The sequence below is a fragment of the Natrix helvetica genome (assembly GCF_964273705.1).
Source record: "Natrix helvetica genome assembly, chromosome: 13".
Lineage (NCBI taxonomy): Eukaryota > Metazoa > Chordata > Lepidosauria > Squamata > Natricidae > Natrix > Natrix helvetica.
In genome coordinates this window covers 5,765,810-5,783,160 of record NC_138557.1, presented here as the reverse complement: position 1 = coordinate 5,783,160, position 17,351 = coordinate 5,765,810, and the positions used below count along the sequence as shown (strand labels likewise).

General features: G+C 44.3%; 1 protein-coding gene across 1 annotated transcript in view; it reads right to left on the bottom strand.

Annotated features, from left to right (window-relative positions):
- The window catches only part of DNAH3 (dynein axonemal heavy chain 3), a gene marked incomplete at its 5' end in the record, with an annotated part of 77,721 nt that overhangs the window by 55,741 nt on the left and 4,629 nt on the right, over positions 1–17,351 (bottom strand). Inside the window, 14 exons of the mRNA XM_081965497.1 lie at positions 557–701; positions 1,677–1,830; positions 2,435–2,558; positions 3,457–3,641; positions 4,685–4,863; positions 5,830–5,935; positions 7,413–7,549; positions 9,414–9,593; positions 10,716–10,911; positions 12,106–12,231; positions 12,400–12,595; positions 13,968–14,157; positions 14,861–15,047; positions 16,735–16,807. Of these exons, the coding sequence (XP_081821623.1) occupies positions 557–701; positions 1,677–1,830; positions 2,435–2,558; positions 3,457–3,641; positions 4,685–4,863; positions 5,830–5,935; positions 7,413–7,549; positions 9,414–9,593; positions 10,716–10,911; positions 12,106–12,231; positions 12,400–12,595; positions 13,968–14,157; positions 14,861–15,047; positions 16,735–16,807 (2,178 nt within the window). The remainder of the gene's footprint in view (positions 1–556; positions 702–1,676; positions 1,831–2,434; positions 2,559–3,456; positions 3,642–4,684; positions 4,864–5,829; positions 5,936–7,412; positions 7,550–9,413; positions 9,594–10,715; positions 10,912–12,105; positions 12,232–12,399; positions 12,596–13,967; positions 14,158–14,860; positions 15,048–16,734; positions 16,808–17,351) is intronic.

Genomic DNA, 17,351 nt, shown 5'->3' with positions numbered 1-17,351 from the left:
ACTGCGTTGTGCAGTAGAAGCCATTTTAAGGCACAACAGGCTGTATCTTAACAGAACACACACCCCGATGGGTGTTAGGGGTGTCTTATCCCCAAAGTATTTGTTTCCAGAGAGTAAGTCATCTGTGTACCAAGTTTGGTTGAAATTGCTCGAGGCGTTCCAGAGTTATGCTGGAACACACACACACACACACACACACACACACACAGAGTTTATATATATATCATCATATATATATGAATGCATTTTTACAATGACTATGATAATGATCTATCACTATTGTTGTAGGTATACTGAGAGCTTATGAACTGGTGACAAATTCCTTGTGTGTCTAATCACACTTGGCCAATAAAGAATTCTTCTGCTAAGTGATCCACTTAACTATCGTGGCCAAAAAAAGAGGCTGTAAAATTGGATGCTGCTGACTTAACCTCTGCCTTGCTTAGCCATGGAAATTCTGGTCCCCATTTTGGTCGTAAGTCAAAGACTCCCTCTTCATTCTTTTAACAAATGCCTCGCGTTTATGAGAAACACATCACCCTGTACAAATCCTCACCGTTCATCCACTCCTCAGACTTCACATGAAAGTGGTAAGCGGTCACCCAAAGTTGCTCGAACGGGAGCTTGTGTGAAATGATGGTTTGCAGCAGAGGAAATTGGCTTTTCTCTCGTTCAAGTAACTCCTCTTCCTTATTGATCGTCTGTTAAAATTAACACAGCGGTTCAGATACGGGCGCGCATGACTTTAAAGAAGGAGGAAGAATATTTGATGCTGATGAATTTTGGAACTGGAGAAGACTCCTGAAAATATCATGGACAACCAAGGAAACCACCCAATGGATGATTGAACAAATCCACCCAGAGTTTTCACTCAAAGGACAGATGACCAGGTTCAAATTGTCCTATTTGAGACACCTCAGTAAAACTTCTGGAGAAGGTTAAGCAACAGCCAACAACCAAATGGATGGACTTCGTTACAGAAGCGATAGACTCTTGGAAGTGTGGAAAGATCTGAAGGATCTGGTTAAGATGATCATGAGAAATCTATCCGTGAAGTCATTAAGAGTCAACACTTGCTTTATGTCACATAGTCTATCTATACATTTCCATGGGTTGGTCCTTCTGAAATAATTTAAATCCATGCTTAGAAGACCTGAAGGGTCGGGTTGGAAGGTCTGAAGGACCACATTAAGGACAGATCAGAGACAGATCAGAAATCTATCTATATGGTCACCAAGACTCAACACCCGTTTGATGTCATACAGTTTATCAATTTCCATGGGTTGATCCTTCTGAAATAATTTCGATCCATGTTTAGAAGACTTAAAGGACCAGGTTAGGCAGCTTCAAGGACAAGGTTAAGGATAGATCATCGTGCCGAAATCTATCTATTTTGTCACTAAGACTCAACACCAATTTAATGTCATAGTTTATCTATCATTTACCTTCTGAAATAGTTTAGATCCATGTTTAGAAGACCAGGTTGGGAGGCTTGAAGGACCACATTATGGACAGATCCTCATGGAGAAATCTATCTATGTAAGAGTCATGGAGAAATCTATCTACTAAGAGTCAACACCAACCTGATGGCACAGTCTCTCTATCAATTTACATAGATTAGCCCTTCTGAAATAATTTAGGTCCATGCTTAGCTCTTGAGCTCTAGGGAGACTAACCTCATATTCCAGAAGAGCGTGGTCCAAATTCTTTGACAACTCAGTTAATTTTTCCACGTTATTCTTCATTTCTTCCATGGTCATGACATCCTTCTTCCGGAAACTTTCCACTTCCTTGTTATAACTTTCAAGGACAGCTTCAAATTCAGAGCATCTGGTTCGGAGCAAAGATAATTTTTTTAAAAAGCCACCCAAAATCTTCTTTATCAATTAAAATAAGAAGAACGGGTCTTTAAGGACTACTCCATCTCTAGCGTCATCACATGGGGGTATGAGGTAGATTTTATAACAACAGGTTCTGTTAGGTTGGCAGAAGCTGGGACAAGTCATGGGAGCTCACTCCGTTACGCGGCACTAGGGATTCGAACCGCTGAACTGCCGACCTTTCTGTTCCACAAGCTCAGCATCTTAGCCCCTGTGCCACTGCGTCCCTTCACTGGATTAGACATACCCAATTCCTGCAACCATTCTTCATATTTAACCCCTAATCATAATGGCCGTGGTTTGAATTGTTACATATCAAAAGAAGATGTGACCTGATCCTCCTTGGCTCAACAGTAGCTTCCCTAAGATTTTGGGTCCATGTTCATTGCTTTCCCATCAATTATATCCCCTTTTCATCATTTTTCTGCATCTATCCATTTTCCTTCCTCAACTTCCCAAGCATCCGGTGGGAACATCCGATCTTGAACCAAGAAACATGGATCAGGCCCACTTGGAGAAAGGAAATCTCTGCTCCCTAGTAGTCTGTAACCCACCTTTTAATCAGGGAAATCTCGACTTGTTCCCTCCTGTTCATGAGTTGATTCCGACTGGTATCAAAGATATCTTCAATCCCATCTGGCCAATGAAGAACTGTACTATTTAGTCTGATATCTTCACCTAGTAGATTAAAAAAAAGAGAAGGATGGAGGTCATTTTTCTATTTGACCAAGAAAACATCCCAAGACCAGAAGCAGGCATGCTTAGGAGGGATCCAGAGTCTCCTCACGTCTATGATGGATCAGGTTGGTCTTCCAAGCAGATCCAAGTTCTTGGAATCTTCCCCTTCGTTGCTTTCCATAGGTAGGGTTTAAAGAAAGTTGGGAGTTGGGGGAAGAGAAAGGTTTTTGCTTCTTAGTCACGACGAATTCCAACCCCGTCTAGAGAGGTTGTATTGTGTCCTGTCTGCCACTGGTCCTTCCAGGAGCAGAATCAGAGGAGGTGGCGTGGGAATCAGGGTCAGCATCAGGGCAATATGAGATCTCCAAGGGGGAAGAGGGAATGGAGCTGGCAGAGACAGACAGAGGATGAGCTTTCCGTCAGCCCTCAGATGGCGAGCTAACAGACCCCAGGTCTGGAAGTGGATGATGAGGAAGAAGAGGAACAGCTGGGTCCAGTGCCTAACATGCGTCTGCGCAGAAGGCAGAGGAGAGGAGAGCAGTGGAAATCTATGGGCCGGTCCTTGGGATGGAAGAGCCAACGCTGCTAGCGAAGCCCCACCCTATTTCTGGGGGTAAAAGACAGTGGGTGGAGATGAATAGTTGGGGCAGGCAACTATTCATCTTCCAGATGGACGGACTCGTTAGCCTGCGAGAGAAACTTTTTGCTGGAGCTGCCAGCGTTCCTAATAAAGGAATCTTTTGAGTTCACGTCAGGGGTTTTGTTGTGTTTGGGGAACTGGGTCAGACCAGGTTAGGCAAGGTTCTCAAGAAGAACCAACGGGCAGAAGTTCCAAGGCCAAGTCTTGGTCCATAATCCTATCCCCGCACCAGAGGCCAAGTTCTGTTCCACAACATACTAGGAAGGTCAGCGTAATCCATTAGGAACTCGAGCCGGTAGATGGCTTCTCTGATTTCGCGACGCAGCTTGAACACCGTAACTTCACTGGATTTTTTCAAGTAAGCTGTGAGTTCCACCAGCTGCTCGGTGGTCAAAGGCACTTCGCTGACTTTGTCGGCAATGATATTGTACTGGTTGCAAATGCTTGAAAGGAAGGAAAAAGCGAGGTTACTATAACAGCCACCGTACCTAATGCAAAGAATTATAGCTATAACCATTGTATCGTACTCTCCCATCCCTCCTTCTGTCCAATTTTCCTTTTCTGCTCCTTCCCTTTTTCTTCACCTCCTTTTCACTTTCTCTCTCCTGCCTCTCCTTCTTCCTCCCTCCTGTGATGGAACACCCAATTGTTGTAGGTGTAGGATGTGGATTGCCTATGTATTCTAATCCCATCTGCACAGATTATGTGCTATTTCTTTCTTTGTATTGGATGATACCGACAGATGTGACCTGCCTGCGTACCCTTCCGCACAATTACAGGGCCTTCCAAGGCTATCCCTCGTGCTGGAAATGGTCCAGGGGTGGGTTTCAAAAATTTTTAGAACCTCTTCTGTAGGTATGGCCTGCTTTGTGGGAGTGGCTTGCCGGCCATGTGATTTGGTGGGAGTGGCTTGCCGGCTATGTGACTGGGTGGGCGTGGCCAGCCTGTAAAATGTGGTGAAACTCACTTAACAACACTCTTGCTTAGCAACCAAAATGTTGGATCAGGAACTCTGGCATTTGAAGCACGCAAGTCTTAAAGCTGTCAAGTTACAAGATCCTTGCACCCCTAACCTTTTAAAAGAAAAAACCCCAGGGGTGTTCAAACTTGACAGTTTTAAGACTCGTGGACTTCAACTCCCAGAATTCCTCCTCCAGTCATGTTGGCTCAGGAACTCTGGCTTTGAAGTGTGCAAGTCTTAAAGCTGTCAAGTTACAAGACCCTTGCACCCTTAACCCTTTAGAAAAAAAACCAGGGGTGTTCAAAGTTGACAGCTTTAAGACTTGTGGACTTCAACTCCCAGAATTCCTCCTCTCGCTTTTCATTTTGATGATGGGCGGATGGGCAGGGTGAGGGAGCTGGAACTGGTTCTAAACAGCACTGTAGATTTGTGGAACCTCTTCTATAGAAGAGGTTAGAACTGGCAGGAACCCACCCCTGAAATGGTCCCTCCTCTCAGGCGAAGGCTGTTCTCAGCCATCCACACCTCTTGTTAAGGTTCCTGTTTTCCTCGACTTCAAACTCAATCAATCTGTCCTTCAGCCTCTGGGTCCGATTGCAAAGTTCTTCGTTCAGTTTCAGGGCGTCCAGGCAGAAGAGAGCCAAGGGGACAGTGACGTGCAAGGAAGCAATTTCTTTCTTCAATTTCGTCAAGCTGTCAATTTTCTGCAAGGCGACAGAAGGAAAGAGAATTGTTACAACAGGTGTGTGTGGGGGGGGGGGGGAAAGCCACAGGGATTATTTTAACAGGTTCATTGTCTGAATCTAGATTAGGCTGAAGGAAAAGTACAGTCTACAAGTGAATGTCTGTTTGGAACTGGCACTTAAAGATCTCATAGCAACAGCACTTACCACTGCGCCACGACAGCTAGTCACCAATAGCTCTTAGACTTGCATACCACTTCATAGTGCTTTAAAGCCCTCTCTAAGCAGTTTACAGAGTCCGTCTATTGCCCCCAACAATCTGGATCCTCATTTTACCCACCTCGGAAGGATGGAAGGCTGAGTCTACCTTGAGCCTGGTGAGATTCAAACGGCCAAATTGCAGCTAGCAGTCAGCTGAAGTAGCCTGCAGTACTGCACTCTAACCACTGAGCCACCTCGGCTCTTAATAGGATCCTCGACTTACGACCACAACTGAGCCCAATATTTCCGTGGCTAAGTGAGACAATTAAGTGGATTTTGCCTCATTTTTATCACCTTTCTTGCTACACTTAAGTAAATTCCATCAGTTGTTTGGCTAGAAAGACGGTTATAATCTTGGCAGCATCTCCGTGATCCAAAGTCACGCGCTTGGCAATTGGTTCACATTTATGATGGTCGCAGTGTCCCGGGGTCACATGGTCCTCTTTTGCGACCTTCTGACAAGCAAAATCCATGGGGGAAACAAGACTCCCTTAACAACCGGTATCTGGCTTATCAACCGCAGCGCTTCACTTAACAATGGAGGCAAGAAAAAGTAAAATGGGTCTAAGCTCACTTAACAATTGTCTCACTTAACAACATAAATTTGGGCCGTGAGTTGAGGATTACCTGTATACCCATTTTCCTACAAGTGTCCTTTTAGGAAAGGGTGTTACTAGATTTACAGGAACAAGGAAAATCCACTTCCCACACCACGAAAAGCAATACCTCTACAAAATCTTCCAGCTCGTGTCTTTTGCTTAGAAATTCAGTCACGTCTTTGTCGGCATTGTTATTCAAGAGATCGTTGTATTTTTTATACACGTTTAAGTACCTTCAACGCAAAAAGATGGTGCAGAAAAGAAATGACTTAAATCAAGGCTCCAGAAGAAACATTCGTTTTCAAATAGTAGTGGCGTCTCACCCTATTCTCTGGGATAATTTTGCACATTATAAGGCACGCTGGGTTTCACCATGGTTATTTGGATAGAAGTGTTGCCTTGGCTCACCCATTATGTTATGCCACACGTCAGTCAGTCAGTCAGTCAGTCCAGTCAGTCAGTCCAGTCAGTCACTCCAGTCAGTCAGTCAGTCCAGTCAGTCAGTCCAGTCAGTCAGTCCAGTCACTCCAGTCAGTCACTCCAGTCAGTCACTCCAGTCAGTCAGTCCAGTCAGTCAGTCAGTCCAGTCAGTCAGTCCAGTCACTCCAGTCAGTCACTCCAGTCAGTCAGTCTAGTCAGTCAGTCCAGTCAGTCCAGTCAGTCAGTCCAGTCAGTCAGTCCAGTCAGTCACTCCAGTCAGTCAGTCCAGTCCAGTCCAGTCCAGTCCAGTCCGTCCGTCCGTCCGTCCGTCTGTCCGTCCGTCTGTCTGGTCTTTCAGCATAACTCCGGAACGCCTCAAGCAATTTCAACCAAACGTGGTACACAGATGACTTACTCTCCGGGAAGAAATACTGTGGGGGTGAGACACCCTTAACACCCTTCAGGGGGGGGGGTGTTCTGTTAAGATACGTTTGGTCTGGACATTTTCCCCCTATAAATAAATACCCGGCCAACACCAGGTTATCAGATACTCAAACATGTCTGACTAGCCATGGGGGCTTTTTAAACCATGGGGGCTTAATCCAATGTATGCCCAACTATTTATCTTTCAGGGGCCATTCTGTTAGCAAACCATGATCCCTTTATTCTCTTTGGAAGAGAGCCTTCAAATTCAGTGATTTAATTGTGGGGTCCTTGGTGCTCTTTGAGCTTCGTTGTTTTCTTGCAGATGGTTCTTTTACCCAACTAGGTAACATCATCAGTGCTAAAAAGAGTTTGCAAGGAGGCGGGGAGGGGGAGGAGGAAGAGGAAGAGGAGAAGGACTGTGGGGTCCTTGGTGCTCTCTGAGCTCGGTTGTTTTCTTGCAGACGTTTCCTTACCTAACTAGGTCACAACATCAATAATTGATTATCACCATCACAGCACCATCAACACCATCAGGGCACTGATGATGTGACCTAGTAGGGTAACGAAATGTCTGCAAGAAAACAACCGAGCTCAGAGAGCACCGAGGATTCCACAGTTCAACCCTGAAATACAACTATCCTCTTCTATTGATATAAGTTATTTTTTTTTAAAAAGAAAATGATAGAACGGGAAGAAATTATGCCCACCATACTCGCCCACCCCCCCGCCCCGTCCCCGTGGGAATCTATGCCAAATGGAAAACTTCGGGAAAAGTTCAGAAAGAAATCCCAGAAGAAAAATTTCTGGAATTAAATACGGGATAATCACCTCTCTCCTCCGTTCTTTTATTTCAAACAAACTTACTTCTGTGGGCCTATCAGATTGAGGTTAAATATTTCCGCAGTTTTTTGCATATAATCCGCCACCAAGGTTTCATCCCTGTTGACCGTACGAAGAATTAGCTCATCTCCTTTTAATTCTGGGAAAAGTTTCACTTGAACCTAAAATGCAAAAATCAATATTAACCTCATACACGCTCAAAGTAAGACAATCAGTCTCACACAAAATATGTTATTAGCCTAATGATGAAATCACATCCCAGCAACAGTTTGAGATCAAACCTAAACCTTAACTCAGAAATATATTCCAAAATTGGAGGATTAAGGTCTCAACAGACAGGATAATTGACATTGTATGATCCTATCTATTCAAGACAATGAATATTTTATGGGCTAAAAAAACCCCTAACCTTTGCTGACATCGAGTGGCCGGTCAGGTTTTTACAATTCAGATTTTATAATTGTAAATTATATAGATACACTAACAGGTGAGACAAGAGGTAATCATTTATGCCGCCAATTCTTTAAAGCAGTGTTTTTCAACTTTGGCAACTTGAAGATGTCCGGACTTCAACTCCCAGAATTCCCCAGCCAGCGAATGCTGGCTGGGGAATTCTGGGAATTGAAGTCCGGACATCTTCAAGTTGCCAAGGTTGAAAAACACTGCTTTAAAGATGTATCACTAACCCAGAAGGTGACTGAGCAAGTGAATGAATAGGCATGGAGGAATATGGTTAATTTTATTTATAGTATTATGTGTAAATCCAGCCCACTGCTTTGTAAAAAATGCTTCAGAGGTTTACAATGTGCGCACTGAAGCACAGTGGGAAAAAGAAATATAACCTAGCGCAATGTTTTGTTCTACTATGTGAGGCACGAAGAATCAGGACTGCAAGTTAAATTCTAATTAAATTGATTTATTGCTTATGCCTATACACAATATCCAGTCAACTAATGTTGTTAATTGCAAAGTCGTGTCCGACCCATCGCGATCCCATGGGCAACGTTCCTCCAGGCCTTCCTGTCCTCTGCCATCCTCTGTAGTCCATTTACGCTCACGCCGACGGCTTCAGTGACTCCATCCAGCCACCTCCTTCTCTGTCGTCCACTTCTTCTTTTGTCCTCCATCGTTCCCAGCATGAGGCTCTTCTCCAGTGAGTCCTTCTTCCTTCTCATTAGGTGGCCAAAGTCTTTGAGTTTCCTCTTCAGGATCTGGCCTTCTAAACAGCAATCAGGGTGGATCTCCTCTAGGACTGACCTGTTGGATGGCCTTGCAGTCCAAGGGACTCAATGCAGGAGTCTTCTCCTCCAGCACCAGAGTTCAAAGGCCTCCATTCTTTGGTGCTCAGCCTTCCTTATGGTCCAACCTTCACAGCCATCCATTGCAATTGGGAAAACCACAGCCTTGACTGTACACACTTGTGTTGGCAGGGTGATACCGCTGCTTTTTAGTATGCTGTCTAGCTTTGCCATAGCTTTCCTCCCCAGGAGCAAGCCTCTTTTAATGTCTTGGCTGCGGTGATTTCTCCATCTGTGGTGATCTTGGAGCCCAGGAAAGTAAAGTCTGTCACTACCTCCATTTCTTCCCCATCTATTTGCCAGGAATTGAGGAGGCCGGATGCTATGATCTTAGTAGTCAACTAACAGCCAGCACTAAATTGGCAGTAGATAAGAGCTAACACAATTCAAGAGGGTTTGAACTTAGACACACTTATGGGAACGTAAGGATTCCAAGTTGATTCCTCTCTTGACTCCCTCCCCAGATTCTGCCTGTCCTCCTCCTACAACAAGCCATTGTACAGCCATCTTCAATTTATGACCATTCAATGAATGATGATCCAAAGTTACAGCAACCTCTTAAAAAACTACTTCTTACTTGTATTCCTGCTTCAGATCCTCAGCTCACTCTCCCCGTCCAGCTTTACTTGAGGAAGTTCAGGGACCCCAATCCATGGTGACTTCTTCAAGAGTTCCACCCTGGAGTAACCCAAAAAATGAACTCGGCCATGTTTTTCCTTTGGCATACCTTTGGAAGATCTTCAGAATGTTTGAGGATCTCAATAAAACAGCGGTTAACCAAATCCCACAAACTCTGCACGTCGGGCTCAAATATAATAGACGGATCTTCCACATCTAGTTTGAGGACCAATATTTGAGGAATAAAGAACTGCATGTCCTCGTAAACATCACCAAAATCATTTCCATCCTGAAGAGAAAGGAGAGAAAGAAATCATGAGGTCACATGCAGGGAATAAGCAGAAAGAATCGATTTTCGGGATCTGGGCGCTGTCTACAATTGAAGTTTTTATGGAGTTTCTCACACTTCCAACCATTGAGGTCATGTGATCAAAACTTGGCCACTTGGTGTCTGACTCACGTTTATGACGGTTGCGGTGTCCCAGGGTCACATGATCCCTTTTTTCAACCTTCTGACAAGCAAGGAGAAGCCAGATTCACTTACCGTGATAGAATGATAGAATAACAGAGTTGGACGGGACCTTGGAGGTCTTCTAGTCCTGCCTAGGCAGGAAACCCTACACCACTTCAGACAAATGGTTATCCAACATCTTGTTTAAAACTTCCAGTATTGGAGCATTCACAACTTCTAGAGGAAAGTTGTTCCACTGGTTGATTGTTCTCACTGTCAGGAAATTTCTCCTTAGTTCCAGGTTGAATCTCTCCTTGATCAATTTCCATCCATTATTCCTTGTCTGGCCTTTAGAAAACAAGTTGACCCCTTTCTCTCTGGGGCAGCCCTTCAAATATTGGAAGACTGCTATCATGTCTCCCCTGATCCTTCTCTTCACTAGACTAGACATGCCCAGTTCCTGCAACCATTCTTCATATGTTTTAGCCTCCAGTCCCCTAATCATCTTGGTTGCTCTTCTCTGCACTCTCAACATATTTTTTACATCGTGGCGACCAGAACTGAATGCCGTATTCCAAGTGTGGCCTTAACAAGGCATTATAAAGTGGTCTTAACCCTTCACGTGATCTTGATTCTATCCCTCTGTTGATGCAGCCTAGAACTGTGTTGGCTTTTTTGGCAGCTGCTGCACACGGCTGGCTCCTATTTAAATGGTTGTCCACTAGGACTCCAAGATCCCTTTCACAGTTACTACTATTGAACGAGGTACCATATATACTTTACTTCTGCATTTTGTTTTTGGTTTTTTTGCCTAAACATCTGTGACGCTCACTTAACAACCACAGTGATTCACTGAACAACTGGGACAGGAATTCACTTAACAAATGTTTCACTGAACCACAGAAATGCTGGGCTCTGTTGTGGTCGTATGTCGAGGACTGCCTGTACGCCACAACTTACCTTGTGTATCTTAAAAAAATTGAGCAAGTCCTCTAGGGAATTGTTGACCATCTCCCGCAGTTGCAGGGACATCAGGATGGCAACCGAAGCAAAGTATTCCTCTATTTGCTGAGAAGAATCTAAGTCACTTTGCGGGGCAAGGTGCAACCACTTCTCTTTCTGCTCGATGAAGAGGTCAGCGCACCTGGGAATCCACCTGTAATGACATGGAAAATGCCATTTGCTCAGGTACTTTTGGGTGGGACAGTTCAATGATGAGTTGCAAAGGCCTCAAGATCAGAAAGCTGGAAGACAAAATACAAAGATTTTAAATGCAAAGATGCTTGGCAACTTATGACAGTTGCCATGTCCCGGGATCAAGCGATCCCTTTGCGACCTTCTGACAAGCGAAGTCAATGGGGAAATCTGGATCCCCTTAGCAACCAGGTTACTAGTTTAACAACTGAAGTGATTCACTTAAGAAGAAAAGACATAAAATGAGGCAAAACTCACTGAACAAAGGTCTCCATAACAACAGAAATTTGGGGGCTCCATTGTAGTCATCACAGGATCAAAATTCGGGCAACCGGCATAAAGTTCAATTGGTTCAGGGTTAGGGTTAGGATGGGATCATCCTTTGTAATCTTCCCAGATGGGGCAAAATTTCACTTAACCAACGTTTTGCTTAGCGACGGAAATGTTGGGCTGTTCTGACCTGGGCTTCCCCAAAAAGCATGAGGCAGAATCCTGGTCCTGACAAACCCCCTTTTATTAAACGAATGTGAATTTGTCTCCTTCACATTCAGCAAAGGCCTGGAAAACAAGTCTTTCAAAGGAGTATTTATGACCACCGACCTTATCTATCTTGGAAAGCGGCCATATCAATATTTTCCAAATGAGGTGCTATGCAAGGAAAGACTGGGCACAGAGTCTCTGAGATTCACGGACAGATCTTCACACTCCTGAAACGAATCTGATGACCGAATGAACAAATTGTTTCCTGCAAAAGCCCACTCCCCTTTCGATCCTCTTTTATTTCCTATGGGAGAGGCCAATCACCTTCCCCCTGTGACCTTACTCCCAATTTGACCGTGATTTCTGAGTTCTTCTTTTATTCTAGCAGCTCTGTGCATGCGAACACTGGGAACAGGCTCCAGCTGTTCCTCTGCCTCACTGCTGTCTAGTTCCGTAGGCACCTGATCATTGTCAGACGGCCTCGGCCCCGTCTCTGCCTCCGACACAGAGCCCTCGTCTGAGCCTTCTCCAGCCTCCAGGACTGGCCCAGCTTCCTCCCCAACCTCCTCACTGTCCGACTCTGCCGCCAGCTCTGCTGGGGGACCACAACATGGGCTCAATTGTGGTCGTACATTGAGGACTATCCCGTATTTGGCACGGTTTGAATATTTCTAACCTGGTCTGAAGGATTTCATGAGCTTCCTGGCACTGCCTTCGGATCAGCTCTTCAAATTCGCTCGGAAGGAGGGGCAAATCTCCTCCAAGGATGTCCTTGGTACGAATAAATCTCAGTTCAGAAAACCTGGATATGGAGAGAGAGTCACAGTTCGCCTGACCTTGTATCCTTTAGAATTGAGCCGAGTTTACTCCAGGACTGGCCCATGTTCCTCCCCAACCTCCTCACTGTCCGAATCTGCAGCCAGCTCTGCTGACCTCTGGCAGGCCACAATATTTAAGCAAGATGACTCACTCAGCAAACCAGAGTTGCTGCAAAGTGAACATCATAGGATTCACAGTGAAGAGATGGGTCTCGTTCCAGAGTTTGGTTTCTTGGTAAATTTTGTGCCAAGGAACCGGAGCTCGGATGATTCGTCGGGGAAAAGGTTGAGGGATGTTGCCTATAAAGAGTCTTTTTTTCTCATCGGGATCCATCAAGATGTAATCAACTGGCAGAAAAAGGGAAGAACAAGGCATTGGAAGCAAACCCGAAAAGGTAATTAAATGGCAATGCAACCTTTTAAAAGCTAGAATCAAATTTTAAAAACTTTAATTTTTTAAAAAGTAAAATTTAAAAGGTAGAATCAATTCCCGAAGAACTGCTGATTGAGTTCTAAAGAGGAATTATTGAGTCTGTCATCTGCACTGTCATCTGTTCTGCAACCCAACAAGACAGAAACAGATTTCAGAGGATAATTAGAATTGCAGAAAAAAACAATGGGTACCAACCTGCCTTCCATTGAGGACCTGTATACTGCATGAGTCAAAAAGAGGGCTGGGAAAACATCTACAGACCCCTCGCATCCTGGACATAAATTGTTTCAACTCCTACCCTCAAAACAACGCTATAGAGCACTGCACACCAAGACAACTAGACACAAGGACAGGTTTTTCCCCAAATGCCATCACTCTTCTTAACAACTAATTCCCACAATACTTTGAAATAATTTACTAAGAATGTATTACTATTATTCTTCTCTTCCTTCCTAGTATCTATCTTTCCACACTTATGACTATAACCATGTAGCTTGCATCTTTCAATTTATGTTGTTTTATTTGTCTCCTAGTACGATTTGATAGCTTATTAGTAACCTTGACTATCACTAAATGTTGTATCTTTTTATTCTTGATGAATGTATTTTATTCTTTTATGTACACTGAGAGCAGATGCACCTAAGACAAATTCCTTGTGTGCGTCCAATCACACTTGGCCAATAAAGAATTCTAATTCTAAATGCAGCAATAGGCACTAGGTGGCACGGTGCAAAACAAAGGATTGCGTTCACCCAAATTTTGCACACTTTCCTGACGCATTAAGAGTCGAAGCCAGAAAAATAGGCCAACCCAATTCCATAATGTGGCTTTGAAGTGACTCCTGGGTCTTATTTAATTTGAACAAACAAATATTTAAATCTAGTTGATTGTGTTAATTTAAAAGTGAAGGTGGTGAGATGGATGGCAAATTTAAACAAACAAACAAGCCACTTTCTCTTGTCACACAAAACCTGACCCCTCCCCACCCCATTCTGACTTTGAAGTCTTGGTTTGACCCTAGAGAAGTGTGTTGTATGGATCTAGTCACTGTGGCTTGAAACCATGATTTATGGTTTGGAAAGTGGGGTGAGCCTGCCTGATTTCCTTTACCCAAGCTATTATTCAAGCTATGGTTTACCCACCTGAGCATTTAGCACCTATAATTCAGCCAGCTAAAATTTCAAGACTTGAATTCTTAGGGTTCTACTTGAAGGAAGTGACTGTCCCAAAAAATTGTTTTTCACAATTTGTTTTGTTTGCCTAAGGACGTTGTCTTCTTCCACTCACCGATGTTTTTCATGAGCCAAATCTGATAATCGCTTTGAATTTCTTCCATCAAACTATTCAATAAGGCCTCCAGATCTGGGCTGGCAAGGAAATTACTTGGAATGCGAGTCAAAATATTGCTCAGCACGTTTTCATCCTGGGGCGCTAACATGTCCTTCCGGATGCCTTTATGGATGTAATAGCAATATCTCTGCAAAGAGATGCAAAATAGATTTTCAAAAAAAAAAAAAAAAGTCAGTCACTAGCGTTACAATCTTTGGATCATCCTGCTTGCCAATTCAGACCACAAAATATCCATTAAATCAGTGGCCCCCAATCTTTTGAGCACCAGGGACCACTTTGGTAGATAGACGTGATTTTGTGTGCTGCCTCCATCCCAGGGATGGGGCTTCAGTTGTTTGGCAGACTGGTGCTAGTTCACAGACTGGGTGTCAACTCTCTGTATGTTGATGTATATATAAAAATGAAATAAAAAGCATATAACAAAAAAAAAGGACGTCACAAAAGGCGATTACCTGACTCTTGGACACGGCAACTGTCAAAAATATGAGTCAGTTGTCAAAATCAGGTGACAACTGGGGAGTGTGAAAAACGTCCAGCGGTCGCCTTTTTCTGTGATGTTGTAACTTTGGTCATTAAATGAACCGTTGTAAGTCGAAGACTACCTGTATTGCTGTGCCTCTGTTGGGAAAAAAGTCAACTACCCGAATTCCCTTTTATTGCGTACCTCAGAAAAATGGACCTATTTGCCTTAACCACGAGACCAAACTGGCTCTCCCAAGTGGAGATGACCGCAGCATGGAAAGTTTTAAGACCCCCCCTGGTTCTGTATTCCTCTAAGCCTGCCGATAAAAGATGCTTGAAAAGACCCCCTTGTGAATTGGCTTAGCCACCTCCAGATCTTCCTCTGTGGGTGCCTGTAGTCCTTTGCTCATCTCTTCCTCGTACTGACGCATCACAACAAATTGCTCCTCTGGGGTCAGAGGCTGGTTTTCGGAATAACGAGGCACTCCCTCCTCCACCGCTTGAACGTCCAACCGCAGCAAATCGAGACTGCACACCTGGGACACAGTTTCAGCCCTGAAATGCATCACAATCAACAGGTACCGTATTTTTCAGAGGGTAACACGCTCCGGAATATAAGACGCACGTTAGTTTTTGGGGAGGAAAATAATAATAAGGAAAATTCTGCCTCTGCGCTACCAGCATCCATGGTATTCAGCTGACACATGTTAACAAGGTCAGCCAATGAATAGGCAGAGCAACTAAGTCAGCCAATTTGGTCTCTGAAATTTGCTGTGGGAGGAACAAGGAGACAGGAAGGAGCCTGGCTTCGCCGAGAACTGAAAGTGCTTGTGTTTTGCTTGTATTTACTGCTACTTTGGAAAACCTGCTTTTGGTAATGTATTATATATTGTTATTATTTTGAATCCTGCTGAATGTGATTGCTGCTGCAAACTCTGACAAGCCAGGTCAGCTTCAGCACTTATTGCAGCCTGATTCAGCACAGCTGATTGGCGGGTGGGTTGGACTGCTGGAACACCGCCAATCACCTGTTCCAGGCTGCAGGGATTGCCACAGACCATAGCTGCCTCTATGCCTCGCATTTTTGGCCTCTGGTGGGGTACATTCGGTGTATAGGATGCACCCAAATTATCACCCTCCTTTTTGCTCCAAAAGGCCTTGAAGACATGGCTGTGTTCTCACCTAGACTTCCCAAGAGCATGAAGTAAACTCCTTGTCCCGACAAAAAAGCCCTTTTATTAATTGACTGTGAATTCTGCTCATTCACATCCAGCAAAGTCTTTCGAGGGAGGATTTACGGTCACAGACCTTATCTGGCTGGGAGAGCTGCCAGGCTGTTATCTGCAAAGTTGGCAATGAGTCTCGGAGAGTCATGAGCCAATTAAGGGAACTAATTGTCTCCTGCAAACTCCCCTTTCACTCCTCTTTTATTTCCTCTGAGAGGGGCCATTCATCCTCCACCTGTGGCCTTACTCCCAAGTCGACCCCTGTTCTTTAGCTCTTCCCTTCTTCTGCAACTCTGTGGATGCGCACTTGGGGAACAGGCTCCAGCTGTTCTTCTGCCTCACTGATGTCTGACTCTGAAGGCAGCTGATAACTGGCATACGGCCCTGGCCCACTCTCTGCCTCCGACACAGCACCCTCATCAGAGCTTCCCCCAGATTCAATGACTGGCCCATGTTCCTCCCCAACCTCCTCATTGTCTGGCTGTGCCTATCTTAGTTTTATTTTAATGGGATTTTTAAATTTCTTGATCGTTTGAACGTTTTATTCTGCATTTAACTCAATGTCCGTAAGCCAGCTAGAATCACCTCTGGCAAGATCAGCAGTCTACAAGTTTGAAAAATAAAGAAATAAACAAACCCTCCAAGAAAGGGGCTATACTTCTGAAGAACAAGTGGTTATTAGTTACAAGGGCTAGTGGGTTACAAGGGCTTGTTAGCTACAAAGAGAAACAATACAGTTTGCTTGGTTCTGGCGCAAGTAAGTTAAGGTTCGTACACCATGTTCCCTGACTCAACACATCAAGCAAAGGCAGCCCATTGTGGCTTATTTCAGGGACCCATGATTAGATGAACTTGATCTTAGAGCATGCCTGTCATCCCAAGCACTATGGATTGTAAACTCTCTTTAAGGCTAAGAATGTTAGGTGAACTTTGCAAAATGTGGCTTATTCGAGGGGCCCTAACTTGTTCAACCGTTTTCTACTGAATAAGCAAAACAGGTAAAAACATGACAATACCTTTCATATTCCCCTTCGAGGTTCCTTACATATATTTTCATCTTCTTTTCGGATGGCGCGTACTCTTTAGCAGCTGGGAGATCTCGTTAAAGAAAAGCCTCAGCCAAAATAAGAAAAGAAAAAGGAAGCTGGCGTTCTGCTTTTCATCCAAGAAGCTTCTTCAGTTCTGAACTGAAGCAGCTTCTTGGATGAGAAGCAAAACCTCTTCAAACAAAAACAAAGAAAGTCCAATTGCCTTTTAAAATGCATATCTTGGGCCAAGAAAGTCCAGTTCCCTTTTGGGAAGCCCCTTGGGGACAACCCAAAGAATGGTTGCAGGAACTGGGCACGGCTAGTCTAAGTGCAGAGAAGGACCAGGGAAGACAGGAGAGCAGTGGTCCAATATTTGAGGGGCTGCCTACAAGAGGAAGGGCACCTGGGCACCTGACCGGAACCAGCGAGGAAGAAGAAGATTGGACCATGTGATGGATTAGTGGGTGTGGGGACAAGATCATGAACTTTCAACTGGGTGGGAATCCTAGGTAACTTCCAGAATTGGGATTCCCACAGATGTGCCAACATGTCTGACTTATTAAATCGGAACTTTAAGGAAGTTTTGCCTTGGACTCTGATTTAAT